This window comes from Cetorhinus maximus, chromosome 17 (genome assembly GCF_964194155.1).
Source record: "Cetorhinus maximus chromosome 17, sCetMax3.hap1.1, whole genome shotgun sequence".
NCBI lineage: Eukaryota > Metazoa > Chordata > Chondrichthyes > Lamniformes > Cetorhinidae > Cetorhinus > Cetorhinus maximus.
The window spans coordinates 65637738-65662999 of NC_135895.1; the positions used below are offsets into that span (position 1 = coordinate 65637738).

The 25262-nt window shown below is 43.0% G+C and overlaps 1 protein-coding gene across 6 annotated transcripts in view; it reads left to right on the plus strand.

Moving 5' to 3' along the window:
* Positions 1-25262, plus strand: part of odr4 (odr-4 GPCR localization factor homolog) — a 101889-nt gene that overhangs the window by 32123 nt on the left and 44504 nt on the right. For all 6 annotated transcript variants that reach the window (XM_078561368.1, XM_078561362.1, XM_078561363.1 and 3 more), the window contains 2 exons: positions 8010-8046; positions 22662-22796. In XM_078561368.1, coding sequence (XP_078417494.1) covers positions 8010-8046; positions 22662-22796 — 172 coding nt within the window. The remainder of the gene's footprint in view (positions 1-8009; positions 8047-22661; positions 22797-25262) is intronic.

Consider the following 25262-nt stretch of genomic DNA (forward strand, 5'->3'; position numbering starts at 1 on the left):
AAGGACGGTGGGTTCAAGGGTTGGTTTTTTGAGGAGAGGTATGTTGACAGCAGATTTAAAGGAGAGAGGGACAACACCTGAAGATAGAGAACCATTAACAATGTTGGTTAATTTGGGGACCAGGAGGAGAAGTTGGGTGGCAGCATTCCAGTGGGAATTGGATCAAAGGAGCAGGAGGTGGGTTTCATGGGCAAAATTAGCTCAGAAGTGGCAAGAGGAGAGATAGGGAAAGAAACTAGAGAAAGGTGTATATTGAAAGGTAAAGGCAGGGGAGCACTTAGAGGAAGTTGTCGCCAGTGAGCTATTGGAAGGGAGGAATGTGGTAAGGGCAACTGTCGTATGGCCTCGAACTTAGTGAAATAAGCCCATGAGCTCTTCATACTTATTGCTGGAGGTGAGGGCGGAGGAGGTAAAGGAGAGGTGTTTAAGAAGACGATTTGCAGTAGAGAAAGAAGTTATCTTTGTGTTCCAGGATAGTCCTGGAATATTAAACCGTTTTAGCAGGTGATAGCAGATCCCCGATAGTGCTTTATGTAGCCCAGCAGATCTAGCGGTGGTTCGCTAAACCAGATGTCTACCACATGCTTGCAATTCTCTGTCCTTTAGACTTGAGGAACAGGGATGAGGGGCATAGCAGGGGAAATGGCCAGAGTGAAGGAGAGTAAAGTTTTTTATTAAGGACTAGGACATCAAAGTTGGAGGTAAGGTTGTCATTGAGTAAATCAGTAATATTATGTTGAACAGTGGGCTAAAGGCCAGGCAATTGGAATTTTGAAAGTGCCATTGTAATTGGGGGTTAGTTCTTTCCAGGGACAGGTACAGAAGGAAGTAAGGCTGGGAACAGAAGAATTAGAAGCAGGAGTGGGCCATTCGAGCTGGTCCAGTGGAGCTGGCAGTGAGAGTGAGGAGATGGGGAGTGGGAGTGTGGGTGAAGGTTGGGGTGGGAGTTGTATTTGGGAGAGGGAGTGGGGCACAAGCTTGCCCTGCCATTCGATAAAATCATGGCTAACCTGATTGTGGCTTCAACTCCACTTTCCTATGTTTCCCCCATAACCTTTGATTGCCTTGTTGATCAAAAATCTATCTAACTCAGCCTTGAAATTATTCAATGACCCAGCCTCCAATGCTTTCTGGGGATGAAAATTCCACAGAGAAAAGGTTTCTCACCATCGCAGTCTTAAATGGGAGACCCCTAATTTTTAAACTCTGTCCCTAGTTCTAGACTCCCCAACAGGGGGAAACATCCTCTCAGCATTCACCTTGTTAAGTCCCCTCAAGATCTTGTATGTTTCAGTAAGATCACCTCTTATTCTTCTAAACTCTAATGGGTATAGGCACAACCTGCTCAACCTTTCCTCATAAGTTAACTCCTTCATCCCAAGAATCAGTCAAGTGAACCTTCTCTGATCTGCTTCTAATGTACTTATACCCTCTCTTAAGTAAGGAGACCAAAACTGTACACAGTACTCCAGATGCAGTCTCACTAAGGCCCTGTACAGTTGTAGCAACACTTCCCTGCTTTTGTATTCCATTCTCTTTACAATAAACACCAACATTCTGTTTGCCTTCATAATCACTTGCTGTACCTGAGTACTAATTTTTTGTGATTCATGTACCAGGACACCCAGATCCCTCATACAGTTCTGCAATCTCTCCCCGATTAAATAATATACTGCTTTTCTATTCTTCCTACCAAAGTGGACAAATTCACATTTTCTCACATTATACTCCATCTTCCAAATTTTTGTCCATTCACTTAACCTATCTAAACCCCTTTGTGCCCTCTTGACAACTTACTTTCCTACCTACCTTTGTGTCATCAGATTTAAGTACCATACATTCAGCCCTTTCATCCAAATCGTTGATATTGATTGTAGATAGCTAAGGCCCCAGCACTGATCCCTTTGGCACTCTACTACTTGCAGGTTGCCAATGCAAAAGTGACCCATTTATCCCAACTATTGCTTCCTGTAGCTAGCCAATCCTCTATCCATGCTGTTATGTTACCCCCTGCACCATAAGCTCTTACTTTGTGAAGCACCTTATTGGATCCAAGTACCACATTTACAGGTTCCCCTTTATCCACCATGCTTGTTACTTCCTGAAAGGACTCTAATAAATTAGTCAAGCATGATTTACCTTTCACAATACCATGTTGACTCTGCTTTATTGTATTATGCTTTTCTAAATGTCCTGCAATTACCCCCTTAATAATGGATTCTAGCATTTTCCTAATGACAGATGTTAGGCTAACTGGCCTACAGTTTTCTGCTTTCTGTCTCCCTCCTTTCTTAATTAGAGGTGTCACATTTGCAATTTTCCAATCTACTGGGATCATTCCAGAATTTAGGGAATTTTGGAAGATCACAACTAATACATCTACTATCTCTACAGCCACTTCTTTAAGACCCGAGGATGAAAGCCTTCAAGTCCAGGGGACTTGTCAGCCTTTAGCTCTAATTCTTGTAATAGTTTTCCTAGTTCCCTTTCCCTAGTGATTGTGATTGTTTTAAGTTCCTTCCTCCCTTTTACTTCTTGATTTTCAAGTATACTTGAGATGTTTTTGTGTCTTTTACAGTGAAGACAGACTCAAATATTTGTTCAAAACTTCTGATATCTCCTTATTTCTCATTGTTAATGCCCCAGTCTCACCTTCTAAGGGACCAATGCTCACTTTAGTTACCCTTTTCCTTTTCAAATACTTGTAGAAACTATTTTCATTTTTCTGGCGGCGGGTGTGGAAGGGGGTGCAGTTGGAAAGCGATACAAGGAGGTGATCCGAAGTGGCCTTATCTGTGATTAATACGTTGGGACCTGCAAGACCATGTGAGATGGCAAAGTCAAGAGGGTGACAGTGAATATTGGCTTGGGATTTTATACGGAGGGAGAGATTTAGCAAGGATAAGAGGAGAGTGGGTGTGATGAGGTGAGATGTAGGTTGAAAATACAGGACTCGTATGCTAGAAACTTAGAGCACAGAAAGAAGCCATTCAGCGTGTCATACCTGTGTGTGGCTCTCACGCCCAAGCTTTTTTACTCCTTAACCCTGCAAGTTAGTCCTCCTTTAGAAAGATCCTATGGGATCTGTTGCACCACCCTTTCAGATGGTGATCTTAACAACCCTCTGATGAAATTTCTTCTCATTTCTACAGTAATTCTTTAACCTGTGGTTACCAGAGGAAATAGTTTCTCCCTACTTACTTTATCAAACCCCTCCTCTGTTAAGCCTGCCCGTCTCCGCTCTAAGGAAAACAATCCCAGCTTCTTGAATTTCTCCAAATAACTGAATTCACTCATCCCTGATATCATTGTGGTTAAACCTCCCTTGTACCCGCTCCATTGCCTTGACATTCCTTCCTAAAGTGTGATGTCCCGAATTGGAGGCCTAAACAGAGATTTGTACAGGTTTACTTTTATATTCAGTGCCTCTATTTGCAATGTCAAGTGCCCCATATGCCTCATCAACTTGCCCTTCTACTTTCAAAGATTTGTGAACTTGCACCTCCCTCAAATTAGTACACTTTTAGATTATACTTCCTCTGCATATTGTTTCTCCCAAAGTGCTTCACTTCACCCAGCTGCATTGAATTGTATCTGTCATGTGTGCTCATTTCACCAGTGTGTCTCTGTCTTCCTGGGGTTTGCGACTACCCTGTTCAGTGTTTATGGTGTTGACAAGTTTGTTACCATCTGCAAACTTTGAAATTGTACCCCCTGTAGCTGAGTTCAGGTCATTTGTATTTAACATGAAAAGCAATGGCCAAATGCAGACCCCTGGTGTTAGAACTTGGATAGTGAGGTGGCGAAGGGTAGAATTTGAGCCTAATATTTTATACCTAACTTACAAACTTTTATTTGTAGAGCTACACAATAAAATTGTGCATCTCCAACTTGAGAACTAGATTTTCAGCCTGCTATATACTCTTGCAGGAGGTCTTGTGGCACAGTGGTAGTGTCCCTACCCTTGGGCTAGATGCTCCAGGTTCAAGTCCCACTTCAGGACTTGATGGCCACGGAAGGAGCATTCATAACGTGGCCAAACATGTTGATTATTAGCCTGTAAATCTTTCCAATGTGCCTGATGGAAGGGAGAGTTTCCTGGTCAGCCATACTGCTGAAGACAATGGCAAACCACTGTAGTACTTTGCCAAGCATAATCATGGACCAATCCAATGGTTACCAATGCATGGTACATGCTTGGGGCATGGTACTTGAAGGAGGAAAAGGGTATACTTTTGAATAAATCAAATAAAGTAATTAAGGAAAGAACCACCCTTTATCAGCCTGCTATATACTGTTCTGAGTGTTCCAAGTGAACTAATAATCAGCCTGCAATATATGAGCACAGGCGAGTTCCCAATTAATACCCACCACCTGAATACAATTAAACACTCAATTGATGTACAGTTGACACCGGGGAAGGGGACATGCCATTGCATCCTTTTCTAGTCAGAGCAACGGCCTTTCATCGCTACTCTCTGCATCCTATTCCTTTGTCAATCTCAAGTCCAAGTTGCCACCATCCCTTTAATACTATGTGCTTCTATTTTCTGAAGAAATCTGTTATGAAGCCTTTTGAAAGTCCATCTGTACAATATTTACTGCAAAACTTTTATCAACCTATTACTTCGTTAAATAACTCAATCAGGTTAGTCAGACTTGATTTGCCTTTAACAAATCTATGTTGGCTGCTTCTTATTAGCCTATGCTTCACTAAGTGAGAATTAATTTTGTCCTTGACAATGCTTTCTTTTTTATTCATTCATGGGATGTGGGCGTCGCCAGCTAGGGCAGCATTTATTACCCATCTCTACTTGTTCTTGAGAAGGTGGTGGTGAGCTGCTTTCTTGAACCGCTGCAGTCCATGTGGTGTGGGTACACCCACAGTGCTGTTAGGGAGTGAGTTCAAGGATTTTGACCCAGCAACAGTGAAGGAACGGCGATATCTTTCCAAGTCAGGATGGTGAGTGGCTTGAAGGGGAACTTCCAGGTGGTGGTGTCCCCATGTACCTGCTGCCTTTGTCCTTCTAGATGGTAGCAGTCGTGAGTTTGGAAGATTCTGTCTAAGGAGCCTTGGTGAGTTCCTGCAGTGCATCTTGTAGATGGTACACACAGCTGCCACTATGCATTGGTGCCGGAGGGAGTGAATGTTTGTGGATGGGATGCCAATCAAGCAGGCTGCTTTGCCCTGGATGGTGCCAGGTTTCTTGAGTATTGTTGGAACTGCACTCTTCAGGCAAGTGGGAAGTATTCCATCACACTCCTGACTTGTGCCTTGTAGATGGTGGACAGGCTTTGGGGACTCAGGAGGTGAGTTAATCTCTGCAGGATTCCTAGCCTGTGACCTAGTTTCCAGTAGTTTTCCCACCACTGGTGTCGGCCTGTAAACACTCGATTTATCCCTCTCTCCTTTTTTGAATAAAAAGATTTGCAATCCTCCAGTTCTCCAGCACCACTTCAGTGTTCAAGGAGGATTAAAATCAGAGCTTAAACTATCTCCATCCTAGCTTCCCTCAGCAATCTAGGTTTCATCTTATACAGTCTGAATGATGTGGCTGAGCAACAGAAGCAACATGCTATAGACAGAGCTAAGAAACCCCACATCCAATAGATCTGCAGTCCTACCACATCCACTCGTGAATGGTGGTGGGCAATTAAACAGCCAACAAGACGAGAGACGCCATCCTCAGCAGAGCCCTGCACAGGACTGTAAAAGATGAGGCTGAAAAATTTGGAACAATATTCAGATAGAAGTGCCAAGGTAGTGGGTCATCAATCTCTGCCTCTTTCTAGGCCCACACCAGCAAAGCTAGTCTTCAGCTAATTTGATTCACCCCATGCACCATCAAGAATCAGCTGAGCACAATTGATAAAGTAAAGGGCCCCAAAAACATCCCTGCTATTTGCTGAAGACCAGAACTAATCACATCTCCAGCAAAGCTGTTCCAGTGATTTTGTTTATTTGGTTTGTAACAAAAGAGTTACAACTGCTGGCATTCACCTGACAAAATGGACAATTGCCCATGTAAGCCCTGTCACAAAAAGCAAGACAAATCTAATCTGACCAGTTATTTTTATTACTTCTTCATGGGAGTTTGGCACCGCTGGTAAGGCCAGCTTTATTGCCCATTCCTAATTTCCCTTGAGAAGGTGGTGGTTAGCCTTCTTGAACCGCTGCAGTCTGTGTGGTGGAGGTATACCCACAGGGGGAGATGATGGCATAGTGGCAATGTCACTAGACTAGTAATCCAGAGACCCAGGGTAATGCTCTGGGGACCTGGGTTTGAATCCTGTCACAGCAGATGGTGGAATTTGCATTCAGTAAAAATCTGGAATTAGAAGTCTGATGATGACTATGAAACCATTGTAGATTGTTATAAAAACCCATCTGGTTCACTAATGTCCTTTAGGGAAGGAAATCTCCTGTCCTTACCTGGTCTTGCCTACACGTGACTCCAGACCCACAGCAATGTGGTTGACTCTTAAATGTTCTCTGAACTAGGGCAACTAAGGATGGGTAATAAATGCTGGCCTGGACAGCGATTCCCACATCCCATGAATGAATAATACAAAAAACTCCACAGACCTATTAGGTAGGAAATTCCAGGATTTTCAGCCGCTGACAATGAAGGAATGGTGATATATATCCAAGTCAGGATAGTGTGTGACTTGGAGGGGAGCTTGCAGGAGGTGTTTTTTTTTAATGCACCTGCTGCTCTTTTCCTTTTAGATGGTAGAGATTATGAGTTTGGAAGGTGCTGTTGAAGGAAGCTTGGCAAGTTGCTTCAGTGCATCTTGTATATGGTACACACTTGCAACTGTGCGCTGGTGGCGGAGGGAGTGATTGTTTAAGGTGGTCGATGGGATGCCAATCAAGCAGGCTCCTTTGTTCTACATGGTGTTGAGCTTCTCGAGTGTTTGTTTTAGGTAGTTGGAATACCTCTCCTCTGAGCTGCTCCTGTAGCAGCACAATTTATGTTCCATGCTGGCCAAGTTAAATTACTGGTCCTTGGTGACCCCCAGGCTGTTGATGGTGGATTCGGTGATGGTAATGCCATTAAGTGCTATGGAGAAGCGGTTGGGTACTTTGGTTGGAGCTAGTCATTGCCTGGTACTTGTGTAGTGTGAATATTATTTTCCAGACTCAACTATTCCAATGTTATCCTGGCACTCGCTGACTTGTTAGGTTCATGGTACACCAACATCTTGATTTTAAAAATTCTCATTCTCATGTTAAAACCTCCCATGGTCTCACCCCTTCCTAACTGTAATCAATAGTGTGGGCGCTGCATGTTCCCTGAACCTGGCAGCAAGGGCGCTACACATTCCCCAAACTGAGCAGGATGGGCGCTGTGCGCTCCCTGAACACAGCAGGGCGGGCGCTGTGCATGCTCCTAACCTGAGAGTTTGAGTGCCCTGTTCTCTGAAAACAGTAGCCTTAGCACTGAACTCTGTGGCCTACTTAGCAATGAGCGAATCAAATTATACAGTGCAGAAAACATTGAATTACTCTATAGTGGACATGATCAAATTACCATCCCTGACAAACTTTGGTGCGCCATATTCTTTAAGCGGACCAGTCAAAAGCCTGGCTTCACCAACTTGTTTTGTACATTGACATTGCCAACTTGCACTAAGTGCTAAAACATTGAACAAATTTGAATGCTTCCTGCTTTAAGCTTACATAAAAGGACAAGTATTAAAAGCAAAGAGGAGCACCACCTTCCCTTTCTGAAGTGAATTCCCACTCATACCCAGATTTCAACTTTCCGTACTGTTCATGATGAGCTCTGTTCACGTGGCACCCTGTGGTTTAGCTCCATGCCTCATCTCTGGAACAGATCATCCAAAACCCAAAAAAGTCTACACGTATTGAATTGATGTGAAATAACAACCAGTAGAAGCAATTACAAGTTAGAATCGCAGTAACAAATAATTTATACAATTTAAGAGGAATCAACTCTAGTTGAAAAATGAACCTGAACTTTTCCTGAGCTCACTATGTACAGAATGAAGGTGCGAGCTTATGATCTTCACAATCCACAGGTAAGAATACTGTGATGCAGTCCACTGAATTTGAATTCACCTAATTCAAATGAAATGATATTTCCATTATTTAAGCACCAAATTACCACTTTATTGTGTTATTTCTATAGCTGTTTTTTTTTGCAAAATCAGGAATAGACTGTAGCTTTAAATTTTTTTAAATTTTAAATTTCTGTTTGCGGATGTGTATGCCATTAGAAATATAACGGGTTAACTGGGAGACTTTGCAATCAGTGTGGAAACTTATCGATGTGAGCACAGGCTCTGCACTGGCATTTAAGCTTTCAAAATTGTCCCTGTAATGTCTTACATTATGACTTACATAGCTTATTAGTGTATTAACTAATAAAGATTTTTATACAAAACTTCAGTTGGTATTACCAAATCTGAATATTGCTGGAAAGTGAGGCATGTTGCAGAAACTTTTCATCTTGCACCTATCAGGAACAAACGTAAGAATGTCAAATTTCAAACATTGAACAATTTATACTGCAGGAGAAAAGGTTTTGATGGTTGGCAATTCGACTCTGGCCAAAGCATTGCCATGGAGAAAGCAACAGGAAACTATAGGTTCCCCAGCACCTGGATAATTCAAAAATAGCACAAGGCTTGAACATATTACTTTTCTCTGCAGAGAACAGGTTCCTGCATATGAATGTATGTCACTTCTAGCAAGGGTAAATGAGCCACGTTATGAGTTCGGCTGATGATCTTAAATTGGTTGTTTGTGTACCTAGTAGAGCGCTCAGGATTGTTCAGCAAGTGCTGCCCAATTGCGAAATCACATCTAATAGTAAACATTTTGTTCTGGGTTTGCAAACATGGGCTGATTGAGTACATGTGTTTTCTGCTTATTACGAACAACCGAAGGAAAATGCTGTTTGATTCGATCAGTCAGTCATTGGGATGCACAGGCTACGTACCTGGCATCACACCAGCACTGAAGTTGAATATATGAAGTTGCTCGATTGTGTGGTAGGCAGAACATCTTTTTGGACTGATGGCAGCATCCTATTAGTTGAAATTACCACTTGCGTGGCCACTGCATAGTAGCAGTGTGAAATGACTCGCTTAATCTGTTGTTCAAATTTTTGAGACACTTTGCCTTTCTAGGGTAATTTGAGGTAGACCAGGCCCTTCTCAGGTTTGAAAATTGTGGTTTTTGGCCTATTTCGATTTTGCGTGCAACACAGTGAGCGATCTGATCAGAATCACACAGTGCAGAAGAGGCCCTTCGGCCCATCGAGCCTGCACCGACACGTGAGAAACACCTGACCTACCTTCCTAATCCCATTTACCAGCACTTGGCCGATGGCCTTGAATGTTATGACGTGCCAAGTGATCATCCAGGTACTTTTTAAAGGATGTGAGGCAACCCGCCTCCACCGCCCTCCCAGGCAGTGCATTCCAGACCATCACCACCCTCTGGGTAAAAAAGTTTTTCCTCACACCCTCCCTAAACCTCCTGCCCCTCACATTGAACTTATGTCCCCTTGTGACTGACCCTTCAACTAAGGGGACCAGCTGCTCCCTATCGACCCTGTCCATGCCCCTCATAATCTTGTACACCTCAATCAGGTCGCCCCTCAGTCTTCTCTGCTCCAACGAAAACAACCCAAGTGTATCCAACCTCTCTTCATAACTTAAATGTTTCATCCCGGGCAACATCCTGGTGAATCTCCTCTGCATCCCCTCCAGTGCAATCACATCCTTCCTATAATGTGGTGACCAGAACTGCACACAGTACTCCAGGCTATGGCCTCACCAAGGTTCTATACAACTACAACATGACCTCCCTACTTTTGTAATCTATGCCTCGATTGATAAAGGCAAGTGCCCCATATGCCTTTTTCACCACCCTGCTAACATGCCCCTCTGCCTTCAGAGATCGATGGACACACGCCAAGGTCCCTTTGTTCCTCAGAACTTCCTAGTGTCATGCCAGTCATTGAATACTTCCTTGTCAAATTACTCCTTCCAAAGTGTATCACCTCACACTTTTCAGGGTTAAATTCCATCTGCCACTTATCTGCCCATTTGACCATCCCGCCTATATCTTCCTGTAGCCCAAGACATCAACCTCGCTGTTAACCACCCGGTCAATCTTTGTGTCATCCGCAAACTTACTAATCCTACCCCCCACATAGTCATCTATGTTGTTTATATAAATGACAAATAATAGGGGACCCAGCACAGATCCCTATGGTATGCCACTGGACACTGGCTTCCAGTCACTAAAGCATCCTTCTGTCATCACCCTCTGTCTCCTACAACTAAACCACTTTTGAATCCACCTTATCAAATTACCCTGTATCCCATGTGCATTTGCTTTCTTTATAAGTCTCCCATGTGGGTCCTTGTCAAAGGCTTTGCTTAAATCCATATAAACTACATCAACTGCACTATCCGCATCTACACACCTGGTCACCTCCTCAAAAAATTTAATCAAATTTGTTAGGCATGACCTCCCTCTGACAAAGCCATGCTGACTATCCCTGGTCAAACTTTGCCTCTCCAAGTGGAGATAAATTCTCTCCTTCAAAATTTTCTCCAATAGTTTCCCTACCACTGACGTGAGACTCACTGGCCTGTAGTTCCCTGGCTTATTTCTACAACCCTTCTTAAATAGCGGAACCACATTAGCTGTTCTCCAGTCCTCTGGCACCTCCCCCGTGGCCAGAGAGGAATTAAAAATTTAGGTCAGAGCCCCTGCGATCTCTTCCCTTGCCTCCCTCAGCAATTTGGGACACATATCATCTGGACCTGGAGATTTGTACACTTTTAAGCCTGCCAACACCTCCAATACCTTGTCACTCCCTATCTCAATTTGCTTAAGAACCTGGCAGTCTCTCTCCCTGAGTTCGATACCTTTATCCTCGTTCTCTTGGGTGAAGGCGGATGTGAAGTATTCATTCAACACTCTAGCGATGTCATCTGGCTCCACCCATAGATTGCCCCCTTGCGTCCTGATGTCACCCCGCATCATTTAGATTTTCAGTTCGGCGGGCGTGCAGCCGACTCGGCTGTGCGCCCACCCAACTGTCAACAGCCTATTATGGCCATTAAAAAAGTAATTTAAATGATTAATGGACCTGCCCGCCCAACCTCAAGGTTGGCGGTTAGGCGAAGAGCCCAGGCGGCCTTCAGAAAAAACATGAAGCCTTATCCACGGGCGGAATGAGGTTTCGTGAGGGATTTTAAATTTGTGTTACATTTTTAATAAAAGTAATTGACATGACCCAGCTCATGTGATAGTGTCACATGAGGGCACATGTCAATAAAATTTTTCCCATCCTTTATTATCTTTTTAAAAGTAACACCGATCTCCCTGAGGCAGCACTTTGCCTCAGGGAGATCTGTGCATGCGCGTGAAAGAGTGCATTCCCGGCTTAGGGAATCCCCCCCCTCTCTCTCTCTTCCCCCCCCCCCCCCCCCCCCCCCGCCCGCTCTGGGAGCGCACAGCGCTTTTGGGGCGGACGTCACGCTGGGTGGGCCTTAATTGGTCTGCCCACATAAAATTGCGGCACGCCCCCAATTGGGGGCGCCGATTGGGATCCCGCCTGCTCCCGCACAACCCCCCTCGACGGGGGGATAATGCTGCTCTTTGTTAAGAATGAAGAGTGGCTGTATAAATTAATTGATAACAGGGCTGCGAGAACTCAGAGACCCAGGAGGATGTTTGTAAACATATTTTTGAATGTGGTAGGACAAGTTGAGAAAGAGTTTTAAAAAGCCATTGTAGACCCTTGACTTTTTTAGGAGAAGCATAGAGTACAAAAGCCAGGATGTTATGCAAAACAGTGCTAAAACACTGATTAGGCCTCAGCTAGAATGATATGTTCAGTTCTGTGCACTACACTTTAGCAAGGATATAAAGACCTCAGAGAGGCTGCAGAACAGAATGATTAGAATCACGCTAGAAATTAAGAACTTAATTTATGTGGAGAAATTGGAAAAGCTGGTGGTTGTTGACCTTAGAGCAAGGAAGCTTAAGAAGAGATTTGACGGAGGTGTTCAAAATCATGAGTGGTCTTCCTGGAGTAATTAAGGAGCATCAAAACAAGAGTAGGCTATTTAGCCCCTTTGAGCTTGTCCCACAAATCAGTGAGATCATGGATGATCTGTGACCTAACTCCATTTACCCACCTTTGTGCCATATCCCTCAATACCTTTGCCTGACAAAAATACATCAATCTCAGTTTTAAAATTAACAATTGATGTGACATCAATTACCATTTGCAGAAAGGAGTTCCTAATTTCTGTCACCCTTTGTGTGAAGAAGTGTTTTCTAATTTCACTTCTGAAAGGCCTAATATTTAAGTTAGTATTTAAGCTATGCCACATAGTCTTAGGCTCCCCAATCAATGGAAATAGTTTCTTCATATTTACCCTATCTGTTCCCCCTAATATCTTAACCTCAATCAAATCACCCCTAAACTTCAGAATTCCTGGGGAGACAACCCTGGTTTGTTTAATTCATCTTCGTAGCTTAACCCTTGGAGCCTAGATAATCACTCTAGTAAATCTACATTGTACTCTCTCCGAGGCCAGTATATTCTTCTTAAGGTGTGGTACCCAGAACTACTTACAATACTCCAGGTGTGGTCTGACCAGGGCTGTGTATAAGGAGAAACTGTTTCCAGTGGTTGAAGGTGGGTACCAGAGGCAACACAAGGAAACATTTTTTGACAGTAAGGGACACATTGCTGCCTCTGTGCGTCAGTGGTGAAGGGAGTGAATGTTTGTGGATGGGATGCTTTGTCCTGGATGATGTCAAGCTTCGAGTGTTGCTGGAGCTGCACTCATCCAGGCAAGTGGAGAATATTCCATCACACGCCTGACTTGTGCCTTGTAGATGGTGGACAGACTTTGGGGAGTCAGGAAGTGAGTTACTTGCTACAGGTTTCCTAGCTCCTGACCTGCTCTTGTAGCCACAGTATTTATATGGCTAGCCCAGTTCAGTTTTTGGCCAATGGAAACTCCCAGGTTGTTGATAATGGGGGATTCAGCGATGGTAATGCCATGGAATGTCAAGGGGCGATGATTAGATTCTCTCTTGTTGGAGATGGTCATTGCCTAGCACTTGTGTGGCACAAATGTTACTTGCCACTTGTCAGCCCAAGCCAGGATATTGTCCAGGTCTTGCTGCATTTGGAAGGCAAATTTAATGCTGGCCTTTATTGCAAGGGCAATGGAGTATAAGACCATAAGACATAGGAGCAGAAATTAGGCCATTCGGCCCATCGAGTCTGCTCCGCCATTCAACCATGGCTGATAAGTTTCTCAACCCCATTCTCCCTCCTTCTCCCCGTAACCTTTGATCCCCTTACCAATCAAGAACCTATCTATCTCGGTCTTAAATACACTCAATTCAGCCTCCACTGACACAATAAGAGTAGGGAAGTCTTGCTACAGCTGTACAGAGCAAAAGTGAGACTGCACCTGAAGTACTGTGTCCAGTTTTGGGCCCTTTATTCAAAGAAGGATATACTTGCATTTGAAGCAGTTCAGAGAAGATTCATTAGGCTAATTCTTGGGATGAAGGGGTTGTCTTATAAAGAAAGGTTGAGGAAGTTGGGCCTATACTCATTGGAACTTAGAAGAATGAGAGCTGATCTTAAGATTCTCAAGGGGCTTGAAAGTGTAGATGCTGGGAGAATGCTTCCTCTCTTGAAGGAGTCTAAAACTAGGAGGCACCGTTTAAAAGTAATGGGTCTCCCAATTAAGATGGAGATGGGGAAGAATTTCTTCTCTGAGGGTTGTTACTTTTTGGAATTCTCTTTCACAGAGAGCAGTGGAGGCTGAATCATTGAATATAGTCAAGGCTAAGCTAGTCAGATTTTTGATTGACAAAGGAGTTCAGGGTTATGGGGAATGGGCGGGAAGGTGGAGTTGAGGTCACAGTCGGATCAGCCATGACCTTATCAGATGTGGTGAGTGGCCTACTCCTCCTATTGCTTATAATTTTGAGTTATTGTGATCTAGAATGCACCACCTGAAAGCATGGTGGAAACGGATTCAATGGTAATTTTCAAAAGTGAATTGATTAAATACTTAGGGGGAAAGAATTGCAAGGCTATGGAGAAAGTGTGGGGGAGAAGGACTAGTTGGATGGTTACTACCAAAGGACTAGCACTGGTATGATAGGCTGATTGGTCTCCTTTTTGCTGCATCATTCTGTGATTCTACATGACAAGAAATTGTTGGAACTACACCACCATTATCTACCTCACTAGTTTAATTTTTGCAAAAAGAAGAAATGTAAAACCTTCTGAAAATTCTACAAACTGCCAATAATGACAGCAAATGGAAGATAAACATTAAGATTTGCAGAATTACGGAAAACAATTAAATGCCAGCGACATGGCATGATATAGATATGAATGGTTAATTTTCTTGTGATTTACTGGCATCCTTGTTATAATTTTGTTTAAATTACATGTTCATCCATTATATATAACTTATTCCTCTTTGTGCATGACATTACCTGCTAGCTTTGCCAAAACAAATGTATTAGACAATATGAAACCAGCCCCTGGTACACCTTGAAGATGTTTTTGATCTGCAGGTTACCCATATCCTTAATATTGGTCTTGTGATATTTTGTTAGTAATTGCTACCAAACAATATTATGAGTTTAAAATAGATTTCTTATTGTTTGTGATCTCAGTTTCACCTGACAAGCTATTTTCAAGACAATTCTCTAGCACTCAGGTGCTGACAGACCTTTACCCAGTGATTTTGGGCATTAACCAGCCCTTTCCCACCAACCATGAAGCTTTTAGCTCTTTCTTCTTTCAGCTATATATAACACTGTCATGAGATACCACCCTTCAAACCCAAGTGCTTGCCTTGTGGAGGCTGAAACTAAACTGGCTATAGGCATTGAGGATCTTTATTTTTTTCCATACTAGAACTCTCTCTTCCTGATCTCACTGCCTCTTGTTTTTATTCCTTCTGGTTACCGTTGCCAGTACAACTGCTGAAGGATAGGGGATACCACCAGCTGAGCAGCAAAGTCTTGTTGAAGTTTTGATTCATTAGTCCTTCGCAGTCTGCAACCCTTATTTAATGAACTCCCATATCTTTGTGACTGCTGAATACATTTAAAAGTCAGTCATACCTCAACTTCAAAGTCCTTCTTCAAACCAACAGTTGTGTTATCTCCTTTGACCATCTCCTATTCCTGCACTGGTCACACTGCCAACTTTGTTTTGCTTCATTGATGGCACAATATAACTGCAAATTGTTGATTTAACTGTGGAAAACTCAATTCAGTTCCTTCATCGCAAGACTTAAGCTCAAAACCTAGTTTTCTTATGTCCCAGATGCTGAACATTAACCCTGTTTCTTTCTCCACAGATGCTGCCAGATTTGCTGAGTTTTTCTAGCACTTTCTGTTTTTATTTTAGTCAGACAGGCCTTTGCACAGTTGCAAGTTGAATAGCTTATCATCAAATCACCAACAGATTGATGCTTTTGGACAATGTATTAAACTGTGGCCTTCTCTGTCTGATTTCCCTTTGCTATTCAAAGAGTAGCAGGGAGTTTTCCCTCAACCAGTACCACCAAAACCCACATTAATTATTTGCTGTTTGTGGGGCATTGAAATGTGTAATTGGTAGCCACATTTGTCAACCTATCTGTCACTGCATTTGAAAACGTAACTGTGGAGTGCTTTGAGATGCTGTGCAGATGTGATAAGGCATTATATAAATGTAAGTTAATTTATTTTGATTTTTTTCTTCCCTGAGCTGACTGGTTAATATAATTTCAGAGTGCAGCAAACTGATGTGAACACTGCCTAGCATGGGAGTCTAGTTCATGTGTTGTAACATATTTGGGTGTTGGGAAGGAGTGAGGGCAGGGAGAGAAGGGGAGGCTGAATCAACAAAAGTGGTTTTGGTTGGCCTGGTCAGGCCCATTTCCATGCTCTCTTGCAGAACCAATTAGTGCATTGCTGATCCCTTGGAGGATGAGACTGGGGAGTTAATAGCGGGGAACGCAGAAACGGCAGAGACGCTTAATCAATATTTTGCCTCAGTTTTAATGGTGGAGGACACTAGTACCATCCCAATAGTAACAGGTAGAGCAGAGGGTATTGCGAAGGAGGAACTTAGAACAATCACTAGAGAAAAAGTACTGAACAAACTATTGGGATTAAAGGGTGACAAGTCCCCAGGACCTGATGACCTACATCCCAGGGTCTTAAAGGAAGTGGCAGTGGAGATAGTGGATGCATTGGTAATAATATTCCAAAATTCCCTGGATTCTGGAAAGGTTCCAGTGGATTGGAAAAATGCTGATATAATGCCCTTATTCAAAAAGGGGGGCAGGCAGAAAGTAGGAAACTATAGACCAGTTAGTTTAACGTCTGTCATTGGGAAATTGTTGGAATCCATTATTAAGGAAGTAGTAATGGGACATTTGGAAAGTCAAATTCAATCCATCAGAGTCAGCATGGTTTTATGAAGAGTAAATCGTGTTTGACTAATTTGCTAGAGTTCTTTGAAGATGTGACAAGCAAAGTGGATAATGGGGATCCTGTAGATGTAGTATATCTGGACTTCCAGAAGGCCTTTGATAAGGTGCTGCACAAAAGGTTAATACACAAGATAAGATCACACGAAGTTAGGAGTAATATATTAGCTTGGATAGAGGATTGGCTAACTAACAGAAAGCAGAGAGTCGGGATAAATGGGTCTTTTTCTGGATGGCAAGCTGTAACTAGTGGGGTGCCACTAGTTCCTTAGGCCCCAACTATTTACAATCTATATTAATGACTTGGATTCAGGGATGGAAGGTACTATAGCTAAATTTGCAGATGACACCAAAATAGGTGGGAAAGTAAGTTGTAGTGAAGAAATAAGAAATTTACAAATGGATATGGACAGGTTAGGTGAATGGGCCAAAATTTGGCAGATGGAGTTTAACGTAGATAAGTGTGAGGTTATCCATTTTGGCCGGAAGAATAAAAAAGTGACTTATTATTTAAATGGAGAGAAACTTCAGAATGCTTCAGTGCAGCGGGATCTGGGTGTCCTTGTGCATGAATCGCTGAAAGCTTGTATACAGGTACAGCAGGGAGTAAGGAAGGCAAATGGAATTTTGGCATTTATTGATAAAGGAATAGAGTATAAAAATAGGGAAGTGTTGTTACAACTGTACAAGGCATTGGTGAGACTGCACCTGGAGTACTGTGCACAGTTTTGGTCCCCTTACTTGAGGAAGGATGTAGTTGCATTGGAGATGGTTCAGAGAAGGTTCACTAGATTGATTCCAGAGATGCGGGGCTTGTCTTATGAGGAGAGATTGAACAGTTTATGCCTATACTCGCTAAAGTTTAGAAGGATGAGAGGAGATCTAATTGAGGTATATAAGATGCTAAAGAGGATAGATAAAGTAGATGTGGAGCGGATGTTTCCCCTTGTGGGGCATTCTAGAATGAGAGGCCATAGTTTTAGGCTAAGGGGTGGTAGAATTAAATCGGAGATGAGGAGGAATTACTTTTCTCAAAGGGTCGTGAATCTGTGGAATTCACACCTCAGAGTGCAGTGGATGCCGGGACGCTGAATAAATTTAAGGAGGAGATAGACAGATTTTTAATTAGTAACGGGTTGAAAGGTTATGGGGAGAGGGCAGGAAATTGGAGTTGAGGCCGAAATGAGATCAGCCATAATCATATTGAATGGTGGGGCAGGCTCGAGGGGCTGAATTGCCTACTCCTGCTCCTAGTTCTTATTTTCTTATTGCTGAAGAAAATCATAACAGGAGGCTAGTATCACAACTAGTTGGACAGACCCAAGTGTTGACTCCCCTCAGGCAGAGCAGAATGCTAACACCCATTAGAGCAGAAATCAAGGTTTCTTTGAACACTTAGTTGGCCAAGAATATTTGGAATGTGCTGTTGCTGCCATTTTCTTGAGTGATAAAATCTGAGTGATGCATGCCCATCATACAGCGTAAGTATAAGCACAGTGGGCATAATTTTTCGCTAGGCATGTGGGCGCATGCCCGACGCACTCGAGCATGCAATAGCGCATAATGACGTTGGGCACACATCCCACATGCCTAGCGAATCATCGCGCAGTCGGCGATATTTCGGTTGGCAGGCATACGCACGTGAGAGACGGCATCATGCCCACTGACAATTAAGAGGCCTATTAAACCGTGATTTTTTTGCTGCCCATCCAACGTTACAGTTGGCTGACAGGCGAATTGGCCAGGCGGCCTTTGTCTTTTTGAGGAAACCTCATCCAAGGTTGAGATGAGGTTTTCGATACTAATTTTAAAAATTTACATTTTACACACAATTTCCATCTGGTATATGTTCCAGTGACTGATTCTGATGCATGGACATTTTTTCCCAGTTTTTAAAATCTTTATAAATGCAAAATACTGTGGATGCTGGAAATCTGAAACAAAAACAAAAATAACTGGAAAAACTCAGCAGGTCTGACAGCATCTGCGAAGAGGAACACAGTTGACATTTCGAGTCCGTATGACTCTTCATCAGAACAAATTCATCTGCCTCTTGCTTGTCCTGCTCAGACCTTCCTGTCGCTTGCCATTGCAACGCACCACCCTGCTCTCATGCCCACATGTCCGTCCTTGGCCTGTTGCAATGTTCCAGTGAAGCACAACGCAAACTGGAGGAACAGCACCTCATCTTCCAACTAGGCACTTTACAGCCTTCCGGACTTAATATTGAGTCCAACAACTCCAGATCATGAACTCTCTCCTCCATCCCCACGCCCTTTCCGATCCCCCTTTTTCCAATAATTAATAATTTTTTAAAAATATATTTTTCTTTTCCCACCTCTTTTTAAATTTATTTCGATCTATTGTTTTATCTCCACCTTGTAGTCCATTTCGATTCCTTCCCCACACCCCACCCCCACTAGGGTCATCTGCCTCTTGCTTGTCCTACTTGCTACCCTTAATGTCCCCATTAGCACATTCCTTAGATAATATCACCACCGCCAACACCCCTTTGTTCTTTTGCCTATGACATCTTTGGCAATCTCTTCTTTGCTTCCACCTATCACTGGCCCTCTATCCAACTCTACCTGCCCCATTCCCCCTCTACCAGCTATATTCCACCTCATTTCTCTATTTCCTTAGTTCTGATGAAGAGTCATACGGACTCAAAACATTAACTGCGTTCCTCTCCGCAGATGCTGTCAGACCTGCTGAGTTTTTCCAGCTATTTTTGCTTTTGTTTAAAATCTTTATTTCTGGCATTTAAATTCTTCAGTTCCCTGAAGCAGCTCTCTGCCTTCAGGGAGCTTTCATTCCGCGCTCCCCACGCCGACTTCAGCACTCGCTATCCTCCCACCCTCACCCCGGTAGCGCTGAGCCTTTCAGCACACCTTTCACGCTGGCTGGTCGTTAATTTGCCAGCCTGCATGAAATCGCGGTCAGGAGCCAGTCGCGGTTGGCGATCCATTCCCCAGCTGCTCCCGGGCCTGCCGAACTAAAAATCCTGCCCAATGTTACCCAAAAATGCCTCAAAGGGATATTGTCCCTCTTTTCTTTCCCAGTGTTTTGCAATATGCCTATTTCAATAGCCCCATCTATGTGGAGAGCATGTCCCCATCCATTGAATGGAGAAGAATGATAAAGGTAAATAATCCTTTTTTTGCTTTATGGGCCCTGAACTTCGTTGGATTGTGTAGTTGTAAATGCGGCACTGTTTACAAGCTTAAACAGGGTTTCCACGCTTAAACAGGGTTTCCACTGTATTTCCAGCAAAGTTAAGGCGAGTAACGCAGGCTTAAGAAATCCATAGCCATAATGACACATTGTCATGAAAAGATTAATGTCTATAATCTTATTGGAAATTATTTTTAAATTGCAATTGTAGTAGGGTCTGCGTCTATGTGTGTGCCTGTGTGTGGTTTAATTGGATTAAAGCCAGCTAGTCTGGGTGCTTTGATGTATAGTAGTTTGAGATGTTAATTAGATAAACGTAAGGAGTAAAAGGTAAAGTGCAATTTGCATTTGTTGAATAAACCATTCAAAAGACTAGGTAAAATCTTGCACCTAGCTGGGAGACACCAAACAATGTGTTTATTTTAATAAAAATAAAAATACCTGGAAAAACTCAGCAGGTCTGGCAGCATCTGCGGAGAGGAACACAGTTAACGTTTCGAGTCTGTACGAGTCCGACTAGGCACTTTACAGCCTTCCGCATGTCTGTCCTTGGCCTGCTGCATTGCTCCAGTGAAGCTCAATGCAAACTAGAGGAACAGCACCTCATCTTCCGACTAGGCACTTTACAGCCTTCCCATACGTATCGAACCGTTAACTGTGTTCCTCTCCGCAGATGCTGCCAGACCTGCTGAGTTTTTCCAGGTATTTTTATTTTTATTTTTGTTTTGGATTTCCAGCATCCGCAGTTTTTTGCTTTTATCAGTGTGTTTATTTTTTCAGCTTACTAATAAAATTGGTGCTATGAAAGGGGTTTTATTGTTAGAAGAGTTGAAATTCAAAAGGCCTAGTGATTCAAAGGGAAAGCTAGGTACATAAAGAAAGGAGTTTGTGTGCGTAAGGTAGAGGCATTTAAGACCTAACCAGCCTGTATGCCTCCAACCAATTTGCAAAGGAACCACATTTAGAATTCGTAAGGTCAAATGTTCTTTGCCTGGTGTCTATTTAAGGTCTGTGGGAAGAATTTTCCCCCTGTCGGGGGGGGAAGTGCAGGAGCGGGCGCATGCAGGCACGCCTCCGATCGGCACCCCCAATTGGGAGTGCGCCGCCATTTTACGTGGGCGGGCCAATTAAGGCCCACCCAGCATGACGTCCACCAGGAAGCGCTATACAGGTACGGGCGGGGGGAGGGGATTCCTTCAGCCGGGAGTGTGTTCTTTCGCACATGCGTGCGAAGGAGCGCACTGATCTCCCTGAGGCTAAGTGCTGCCTCAGGGAGATTGGTGCCAAATTTAAAAATGGTCAATGTACAAAAATAACATTTCCCTGACATGACCCCTCATGTGACACTGTCCCATGAGTTGGGACATGTCCGCCACTTTTAATCAAACTTTTATTACATTTTTAAAAACCCTCATGAAACCTCATCCTGCCCGTGGATGAGGTTTCATGCTTTTTCTGAAGACCGCCAGGGCTCCCGGCCTGCCTGCCAACCTTAAGGTTGGACGGGCAGGTCCATTTATTACTTGAATTAGTTTTAAAACGGCCTCAATAAGCCGTTGACAGGTTGGCGGATGCACTGCTGATTCGGCTGCGTCCCCGCTGACCTGAAAATTGAAATGACGTTGGGAGTTCCACCCGACATCACCCCACGACATTTTACGCGTCGGCGAGCGGGCCCTGCCCACCTGTCGCTGACCTCAATATCCTGGCCAATGGGTTACTGTTGCCTTAGTGGAGATTTACCTGGGGGTGATTAATTTAAGGATTTGTTAAAAGTTATTATAGTAGTAATTTGTAGCCATGTGTATGTGTTTAATTTGTTGTTAAATTAATAAATGTTTAATTTTATATAAAAACCACGAGACTCGGTGATCTTATTCCTACTGAATTCAAAGTCTGCATCTCGAAATTACAAATTGCGAAAAATGGATTATGACAGTTGTTTCAAGTTTCCCCCTGGGATTTGAACAACTCAGCCTTTACCATCGCTGTGTCATAATACACATAGTGAAAAGAAATGTTGGAAGGAAAGTACTCAAATGATATTTCACATGTAGCTGTTTAACAGTTTCATGATGCACTTGTTTGCATTCAGCTGTTTTTCAGTTGTACTGCTTGAAGCTACAATTTGTAATCTAACTAATTCTTAACTTTTCCAGCTGACTCTTTCGCATTAAAGATCAAATGATGAATAGATGTTGGGATTTTTAATGCTAGCTTGGTTCAGCTCTGGCATTTTTTGCCTCTGAGTCAGAGATTGTAGTTTTAAGTACTACGACAGAATTTGAACACTGTAGGACCACTATATTGTTGGAGGTGTGCTGTCTTTCAGAGGAGAGATTAAACCAAGGCTCTGCCTGTCTGTACATGTGTATGTAAAAGATCCTATAGTATTGTTTGAAGAAGTTCAAATGTCAATGTCTGCAAATGGCCGCTATTCCTCCATCAGGTTAGCACCACCAAAAACACAAATTAACCAGTCATTTATCTCACTTGCTGTTTGTGGGACCTTGCCTAGTGGAAAATGTCTGCTGTGTTTGTCTAAACAGGCAGTATCTGTTCATCAGAAGTAATTAACTGTCTGTGAGGTGCCTCTGGGGATGTCCTGAACATGTAAAATATGTTGTAGAAATGCAAGTTTTTCTTTATCTTTAAAGACCTTAAAATATATTTGTAAGACAGTTGCATGACATAAAATTAATTTTTTGAGATAATACAAGCAAGGAAACAACCAATAGTAAACGTGTCACAACAAAGTAAGAACAGATGGATGTGCAGAAACTGATTTTAAATATCTTGGTTTAAAACTTTGGCCTTGAAGTATTAAATAGAAATGTACAAGAAATATTTGGACATTATTAACAGCAGAAATAGTACTCTGTGTGCTAAATATTCATGTAATAATTCCAGCAAGAAAATATACTGTCTACTAATGAATCTTAATTTCCTGTTTTTTCAAGACTCCTATTAAAATGTTAGACTGTAAACCCAGCAGCTTGACAGCTCCCTGGCAGATCATGGAAGCCACTATCAACGTGGATGTTAATATCCCTGTACCAGTAGCTGCAGAACATAAGTTTGACAAGGATTCATTGGTACGAGTTACTTATTTTGTTTTAAATCTTTCATTTTTGCACTGATTAGGGTTTCATGAGTCAAAAATTCTTGTTGTTTTGGAAATCCCCACTGTTTAATTTGAACTTGGTTGAACAGTGTAGGAAACTAAAGATGGATGTGGTGTGATAAAGGGTGAGCGATACAAGGATGTTTGGTAAAGTAATCACCAAATCACCATTAAAATTGCCAACATAAAGAAAGCAGTGAATACAATATGTTATGTTGATGGAGGTACTTAGAAATCACTTGATGTCCAAGGCCATTTAAGGGAGTGGAGAATAGTGCAGGCTTATTCCACATGCTGAAGTTTGAGGTGAATAAAAAGCTGCTGGTAAAGTAAAAGAAAAGCGAACAAGAATATTGTAGAGACAGTAGCACCTCTGGAAAGGTATGAGGGAAGCAGCAGATGCATTTGATACTGTTTATGTGGAAAAAATAGTAGAAGATGATCTATCAGATGCATTGGCTAATAAGATTGAGAAGAAATTCTGTCATTATTCTGTGAGAAGTGAGGAGTCATGGGCAGGTAGGTAGTAACTGAAGAGAGGATTGAGTCAAAAAAACAAAAATGATTTTGGTGTGAGAAGAAAATGCTGAAGCAATGGACCTCCCAGGACAGGGCAATTTGAATCTTGGGCACAGGATAATGAGTTTGGGGGCAGGGAGAAGATGATGTTCAAAAGGATAGTGATCTTCTTCAAGGTGATTCCTTCTTAGTTTCATTTATCCTTTTCACGGGACGTGGGCATCGCTGGCTAGGCCAGCTTTTATTGCCCTTCCCTTTGCCTTTGAGAAGATGATGATGATGTGCCTTCTTGAACTGCTGCAGTCTATGTGGTGTAGGTACACCCACAGTGCTATTAGGGACTTCCGGGATTTTGACCTAGCCACAATAAAGGAACAACGATATAGTCCCAAATCAAGATTTTGTGTGGCTTGGAGGGGACCTTGCAGCTTGTGGTGTTCCCATGCATCTGCTGCCCTTGTCCTCCTGGGTGGTAGAGGTGGCAGGTTTGGAAGGTGCTGTTGAAGGAGGCTTGGTGAGTTGCTGCTGTGCTTCTTATAGATGGTACATACTGCTGCCACTGCGCTTCAGTGATGAAAGGAGTGAATGTTGAAGGTGGTGGATGGGGTGCCAGTCAAATGGGCTGTTTTGGCCTGGATGGTGTCAGGCTTAAACGTTGTTGTGGCTATACTCATCCAGTCAAGTGGAAAGTATTCCACCACACTCCTGACTTGTGCCTTGTAGATGGTGGACAGACTTTGGGGAGTTAGGAAGTGGGTTACTGCAGGATTCCTAGCCTCCGACCTGCTCTTGTAGCCACAGTGTTTAGATGGCTGGTCCAGTTCAGCTTCTGGTCAATGGTAACCTCCACGATGTTGATAGTGGTAATGGTACAATGGTAATGCCATTGAATGTTAAGGGGAGATGGTCGGATTCTCTCGTGTTGGAGATGGTCATTGCCTAGCAATTGTGTGATGTAAATGTTACTTTCCACTTATTAGCCCAAGCCTGAATGTTCTCCAGCTCTTGCTGCTTATGGACTCGGACTGCATCAGTACCTGAGGACTGATGCAAATGGTGCTGAACATTGTGTAATCACTGAGATGATTGACCTCCAACAACCACAACCATCTTCCTTTGTACCAGCTGTGACTCCAACCAGTGGAGAGTTTTCCCCCTGATTCCCATTGACTTCAGTTTTGCTACAGCTCCTTGATGCCACACCCATATATCACAAGTCTTCAGCACTATTGCTGGAATGTTGTCAGGCCCATAGCCTTTGCGGTGCCTTCAGCTGTTTCTTGATATCATACAGAGCGAATTGAATTGGCTGAAGACTGGCATGTGTGTTTTTGTGGACCTCAGGAAGAGGCTGAAATGGATCATCCACTGGGCACTCCTGGCTGAAGATGGTTGCAAATGTTTCATCCTTGCATTTTACACTGATGTACAGGGCTCCCCCATCAACTAGGTGGAAATGGGAGTTGTGAGGAGAATGCGAAGATGCTTCAAGGGGATTTGGAGAGGCTGAGTGAATGGGTGAAAATTTGGCAAATGGAATACAATGTGGAGAAATGTGAGGTTATCCACTTTGGTAGGAAAAACAAATGCAGAGTATTTCTTATATGGTGAGAGGCTAAGAAGTGATGAACTTCAAAAGGACTAGGGTGCCCTTGTTCATGAGTCACTGAAAACTAACGTGCAGGTACAGCAAAAATTAAGAAGGCAAATGGTATGTTGGCCTTTATTATAAGAGGATTTGGTATTGGAGTATAGATGCCTTACTGTAATTATACAGAACCTTGGTGAGACCACACCTGGAGTATTGTGTGCAGTTTTGGCCTCTTTGGCAAAGGAAAGATATATTTGCCATAGAGGGAGTGCAGTGAATTTTCACTAAATTAATTCCTGGGATGGAGGGATTGTCCTAAGAGGGAAG